Here is a 6,340-nt window from a genome sequence, read left to right as displayed (position 1 = left end):
ATCGGATCTCCATGTAAGATTGTTTTTATTTTATCTATGAAACACTTATAAATGCACTCATAGGGCCAAAGGTCAGGTACGTTCTACTTACGTTCGATAAGGACTTAAATATTAAAGTGTGATAAACAGTTCACAAAATCGCTCATAACTTGAGCGTCGGAGTGCCTTTTGCAGGTACCTCCCCCATCAAGAGCACAACCGAACGACATCCGGAGTCCAAGCGAGCGGAGCACTCGATTCCGGTGTCGAAAAGTAGCAAAGCCACATCAGAAGAGGTTAGTCTCTCGGTCCTACAAATCCCTATCGAAACATTTTGGTGCCCACCGTGGGGCCGATCGACATCCCGCTGAAACCGTAGGGAACCAAGACGAGCGCTCAGTCTCGACATTGCTACTTCAGATCGACACCAGGAACTTTAAATAAAGCGAAAGCTACACTACATGGCATCTCTACTTGAAACTTCATCAACAAGATAAATATTTTTAAAATATGAATATGTAAATAAAATAATAAAAAATATGCCCTTATATTATTTTACAATAGTGTTTGAGTTTTATGATAAACCACATTAAAATCCAACTATCTAATTGATAGTAGATATTATAATAACTATTTTATATAGATATTAAATATATATATATATATATATGATTAATAATATAATATATAATGCTTTCATAACAAAAACATTGGTTACAAGAAATTATTTTTACATAAGCCAATAATTGAACGGTTGCAAGCAACATCTTTATTTTCTAGAACCACTTTGTGACCAGATAAAAATATATGACGTCATTATCATTCTATTTAAAGTTTAAGACTTAGACTAATGTCTTCTAACACTATTTGTTAACGTTTATTAAGTCCAACACTTGTCTCTTACTTATTTGTTATTGAAAGTCACCTTCACTATTCTTACAGATCATGGTATATCTTAACTCCAGCAAAAGTGAGAGGCGGATAGAAAGTCACTTCTTCCATGACATGCCCGCGGTGATAAAAGTTCTCAACGAACTGTCACTCTTTTAAACAAACCCAAACCCAGGGACGTTATCCGAAAAACTCCTAGTCCAAACCGAGCTGTGATAAAAGTTCTCAACGAACTGTCACTCTCGTAAACAAACTCAAGGACGTTATCCGAAAAACTCCTATGATAAAAGTTCTAAACGAACTGTCACTCTCGTAAACAAAACCCAGGGACGTTATCCGAAAAACTCCTGGTCCAAACCGAGTGGTGATAAAAGTTCAGAGAAAGCCCTTGCCATTCTGTAATTGTGAAACCCTAAATTTGGGTGGAAAGGGATATGCCATGTACCATCTTCTCATTGGCCTCAAATGACCTCACAGCGTCACATCAACAATAATTGTACACGTCATCAAGTTTTTGTAAGTAGAGCAATTATGTCCTTTTTAACGCCGTTAATAAAAATGACTAATGTGAACCGTTTTTGCAAAATATAGGACGTTAGTGAACTTTTGAAAAAAATGAGGACAACTTTGAACACATCCTACAAACTGCGGGACCAAAATAGGTATTAAACCTTAATAAAATATTCCTAAAAACATTTCAGCAACCATTCATGTTCCCTTGGTTTGCATTCTCTTACTCCTTCGTCTTTTTTTCATCTACATTGTCTAAAAAAATCCACGCACTTTTCTTTTCATCTACATCCATCACAACACCCATTCTTCTCTTTACTTTCATCCATCACGTTAATCCTCAACGCCGTCATTTTCCCTATTTTTCGTTTGAAATCATGTTTTGCAATTTGTTTCATTTCAGTGGTATTCACTAGTGGAAAAATGACATTTTATAACGGACCTATTATAACATATAAAAATTATCCATCATAGGACATATTATAACGTAGTTTTGTAAATCAGTTATAATATAAAATGCGGTGGCAAACTTGTAAATAAATTTAAGACATATTATAACGTAATTTTGAAAATCAGTTATAAAATTGAAACGTTGGCAAACTTGTAAATAAATTTAAAACATATTATAACGTGGTTTTGAAAATCAGTTATAATATCTCCTCTTTTCGAATTTTTGACATTTTCCTAATTTGATTTCAACTTTCCCTCTCGTCTCATTCCTCTCTTCCGCGTCTCTGAACCTCCAAAAGACTCGTTCCCTCTCATCTTTAATTTATCGGCACTCCTCCCTCCAAACACTCTGAGAACACTCCTCCCTCCTCGCGATTGTGGTTGTGGTTTAGGCTATAGAGAGAAGGAGAGCTAGGTTAAGGGAAGGCGAAGGCCAGCGAACTGAAAGCACTGTTCCTACGGCTGACCAAGTAGTTATAGAACCTTCGGAGACTGCTTCTGCCTCCGCTGCCTCTTCGTCGAAATCTCCGAAGTCTGACCAAGTAGGTTTTATGATTCATACTTCGAAATCGCTAAAATTTCTTCTACTATTTGTTTTTTCCTAATTTGTTATGTTTTTCTTCTATTAATTTCACTAATTTGTCCTAGAATGGTGGAGATTGTGTTTGGATTGATGTGGAAATCAGCGGCGTTAGCACGAGAGAGAGGAGGAGGATGGGATTTGGAAGGGTGAGACCTCGCCGACCTTGGTTTCGACGGAGTGTCCGATGATGGTAACAGACGAGACGAAGTTCGAAGGTTGTTCTCTGGCGAGGTTACCTTCTTTTGATCCCGAGTTGATTTGGGAAGTTATGGCCGTTTGATAGAATGTTTTGTAGGTGATGTGTATAATATGAAAACGAAAATGTCAATGTTGTGTGGTTTTGTTTTGGTTTTTGTGTGGTGAGAGAGCGGTTTCTTAGCATATTGAGTGGAATTGCAATGGTTGCCGTTTGGGCCTTGGGTTTTTGCTCAAATGCTCGCTTGAGGAGTTTTCCTTTTGCAGTTGTTGTGATACAGATCTCCCTGCATTATAAATTTTCCTATCACTGCAATGCTACTCTGTTCTCTTCTCTTCTCTCCTTCATCCTCGATGATTCATCAATCTCCTTGCCAGGCATCAGTTCTTAAAGATAGCCTGCCAATTGGAAAAGAAGCACATGCTTGGAGCATTTTCGTTGCTCAAGGTTATTGAGTCTGAGCTTCAAGCATACTTGTCTGTAACTAAGGGACGGGTGGTATGTATCCTTAGAATTTTGGCATTGCACTTATTCTTTAATTTTGTATGATTATTTATTTTCATTGCTTTGACTTGTAGTGGTATATTTCTTATTTCAAAATTACCATTTACCACTTCCAATTTAAAGTGTCTGATTTTCTTTTCTTACACATGGTGTGATTGGTTATCTTAGACCCCTTTACGTGAGTAGTGAGATGGGATGGGGAATAGTTAGTTGTGGAAAGAAAACAAGTGTTGTCATATGGAAACAGGGTCATTGAGTGATCTTTGATCATGAGGAGCTTCTGCTCCTGTTCTCGTTTCTTCTTTCATAGTAGTATAATGAAATCATACAAACAGATAGAATTACTCTATTAAAATGTTTATGAAATTATGCGCCCAAGTATTTTTCATTTGTTTAATCCAATCTAAGAGTGAAGGCATACGATACAATGTTAGGTCTTATCATTCATGATTTGTTGGTTGCACTTAAGAAATATTGGTGATTAACATGAAATAGATGCAAGGTGGTTTTATTAGAGTCACGCTAAGTAGAGTTTCTTATATAAATTCTCCCTTTTGTCCTCTGCCACTAAGGGATTTGGCTCCTTTAAAGTTAGTAGGTGCACTTTAGAGAACAAAGTGAACTCACAATTGTTGAATGTATTTGGCTCCTTCAATTAAGCATAATTTATTTTATCACAATTCTATCAAGTGTTCTCCTCTCACCTTTGAGGAGTCAAAGTCCAGTTTTGCATCACACCTCTACTTTTATCTTTTGAACTTCCCTTTATGGTTTGCAGGGTCATTGCTTGTCCCTGATCCAAGGTGCCTCTGATGTTCAAGAACAAGGAGGAGTACATGACAGTCATAAAGCATTTCAGATGTGTCATCTGGAGTAGAGCAGTTATCAACAAGACAATTAGCATAAAAGCTTGAGAAAATGATGGAAAATGATTTTCTTTTGTAGCATTTGCTTGTATATATGTTTTTATTTTTTGACAGAATACCGGAATGAACAGGTAACAGTTTGTAAGGTGTAATTACTTGAGGCCTAAGGGAATCTTCATTAAAAGTATGTGCTAAAAAAAATGTTGATGTGAAATATGAACATGGCAACTGTAACTTCTGATTCAAAGATCAATAACTGGAGTTATTAGGGCATAAATTTTTCCCCAACCATAATTTTTTTCTTCGTAGGTTGTTTGATAGTAGAGAGGGAAGAATGAGTTTTCTTTTCAATTTTAAAGTTCATTTATTTTTACCTATTGTTATTGTTTTGTTTGTGTTTTTTCTCTCAGGTTGTTAAGCGTTTTCAAGAATTATTTGCTCAGACCAAGTATAAGGAAGCTGCAGAGCTTGCTGCACAATCACCCCAAGGAGTACTTCGAACTCCGGATACTGTTGCTAAATTTCAGGTCTTTTATGCATGAAAATGTTGTTACATTAATATGTCTTGGTTTTGTTACCAAATTTAGGGTATTCATAATCACATTAATATATCAATATGTTTTTTATCCTGTGTTCTTAAGTTGCGTTTGTTAATTTGCTTTCAGAGTGCAAGCTGGGCAAACACCACCACTGTTGCAATACTTTGGAACTCTGTTAACCATGGGAAAGCTTAATGCTTTTGAGTCACTGGAACTGTGACGAGTTGTTATAAATCAGAACAAAAAGAATCTTTTGGAAAATTGGCTGGCAGAGGATAAACTTGAATGCAGTGGGGAGCTTGGTGACCTTGTGAAGGTCTTGACAGAAATTTAATGTGTTATTTGTTTTTCATTTGGACATATTTATTAATTTTATTTTATTGATGGTCTGGGGAAGGAAAATCCAAATTGTCCATTCCTTTTAAAGAAACCCATGATCTGTTCCTTTGCTTTTCCTAATTTTTACGAGGCTTGCATATATGCAGACGGTGGATAATGACCTTGCTTTGAAAATTTATATCAAAGCTAGAGCAACACCAAAAGTTGTTGCAGCTTTTGCAGAGAGGAGAGAATTTGACAAAATCTTGATATATTCAAAGCAGGTAATTAATTCTAATCTAAGTTGTTTATTTTTTGGGCATCCATATTTTTTCTGGTTTATGTATATAGAATAATTCAAAAGTTCTTTGATTGCAGTGGTCAATGAGTTCTGGCCAAAGGGTATCCTTGGATTGAGTAATTAATGAAATCAATAAATTAATTTGTACCAGTTTAGATAAGAAAATGCCTCAAATTATATGGATTTTAATATCATTGCTCGATGAATTATAAGGAAATGCCTCAAATGTTTGTTTTAAACTTATCCACTTCTTACTTTATTTTTATGGATTTGTCATCATTTGTGTAATTTACTAGTCTTTTTTCTTTTCTTGAAATGACATGAGGTTGATATTTTATTCCAGACAAATTATTTCGTATTCTCATTTCTTTTTGTATTTTTTTTTTTCATTTTGTAAAAGAGAAAGAGTCTTTGATTGGAAATAAATAATTTAAAAAAATCTGATTGTTTTTATATCTAATTGTACTTACTTTTTTTTATTTTACCTTTTTTAATTCTATTATTTTATTTGTAGATCTTTAATCATTCATCCCCTGAAAGTTGCAGACATGGAAGACATAAGAAGAAATTGAGCTTCTTTTATTTTAAGTGTTAGTAGAAATTTTAAGTGTTAGTAGAAATTTGGTTACAATTTAATAGTGTATGTACATTAATGTAACAGTTGGATTTAATATATAGTTTCATCTATTAAATATTAGACTATTTAATATTTGAAATGAATTCTATTTTGTTAATTTTCTTAAATTTGTTTATATATTGATTGGATGAGATTATAATACAGGAATATTATTATAATTTTATTGGATGTCAAATGTAATAATTATTTTTTAAAAATATATTATAACGTACTAAACCATGTATGTTATGATAGTCGATCACATATTATAACGTACAACAATATATATGTAATAATATATCACATATTATAACGTACAAAAACTTTTACGTTATAAAACCTTCCATCCTATTATAACATATAGATGAAAATTTGTCATAATAAACTGTGCATATTATGTCGTATTTCAACAACTACGTTATAATAACATATTATAACGTAAATTTCTGCTACGTTATAAAATGCGTAGACTTATTATATCGCCCAGAACTATGTCCCCAGTAACTACATTATAAAAGATCATTTTTGTACGTTATAAAATGTCATTTTTCCACTAGTGATTGTAGCTACAACGTGATTCATGATAG

At 33.9% G+C, this 6,340-nt stretch overlaps 1 protein-coding gene across 3 annotated transcripts; it reads left to right on the top strand.

Moving 5' to 3' along the window:
* The first annotated feature begins 2,068 nt into the window (after positions 1-2,068).
* On the top strand, positions 2,069-5,849 carry LOC124828883 (clathrin heavy chain 2-like). Of its 3 annotated transcripts, none has more exons than XR_015785624.1 (6): positions 2,069-2,372; positions 2,479-2,644; positions 2,987-3,107; positions 4,390-4,506; positions 4,645-4,834; positions 5,004-5,120. XR_015785624.1 is itself a non-coding variant. In XM_088111793.1 (6 exons), the coding sequence occupies exons 2-6, from the start codon at positions 2,598-2,600 to the stop codon at positions 5,730-5,732; spliced, it is 483 nt and encodes a 160-aa protein (XP_087967919.1). In that variant the 5' UTR covers positions 2,069-2,372; positions 2,479-2,597; the 3' UTR covers positions 5,733-5,849. The 3 variants fall into 3 exon arrangements, 1 of the variants encoding a protein (XP_087967919.1); XM_088111793.1 differs by lacking the exon at positions 4,645-4,834 and adding an exon at positions 5,652-5,849; XR_015785625.1 differs by lacking the exons at positions 2,069-2,372; positions 5,004-5,120 and having other exon boundaries at positions 2,487-3,107; positions 3,892-4,506; positions 4,645-4,677.
* The last annotated feature ends 491 nt before the right edge of the window (positions 5,850-6,340 follow it).

The sequence above is a fragment of the Vigna umbellata genome, chromosome 4, assembly GCF_029865625.1.
Source record: "Vigna umbellata cultivar VRB3 chromosome 4, Vumbellata_1.0, whole genome shotgun sequence".
Taxonomy (NCBI): domain Eukaryota; kingdom Viridiplantae; phylum Streptophyta; class Magnoliopsida; order Fabales; family Fabaceae; genus Vigna; species Vigna umbellata.
This window is presented reverse-complemented; position numbering and strand designations above follow the sequence as displayed.

Bases quoted from the DNA above. Each gene is read 5' to 3' on its own strand.
- LOC124828883 (XM_088111793.1), top strand. From the start codon at position 2,598: ATGATGGTAACAGACGAGACGAAGTTCGAAGGTTGTTCTCTGGCGAG. The intron at 2,645-2,986 runs GTTACCTTCTTT...TCTCCTTGCCAG, and splicing joins GAAGGTTGTTCTCTGGCGAG to GCATCAGTTCTTAAAGATAG. The intron at 3,108-4,389 runs GTATGTATCCTT...TTTTTCTCTCAG, and splicing joins CTGTAACTAAGGGACGGGTG to GTTGTTAAGCGTTTTCAAGA.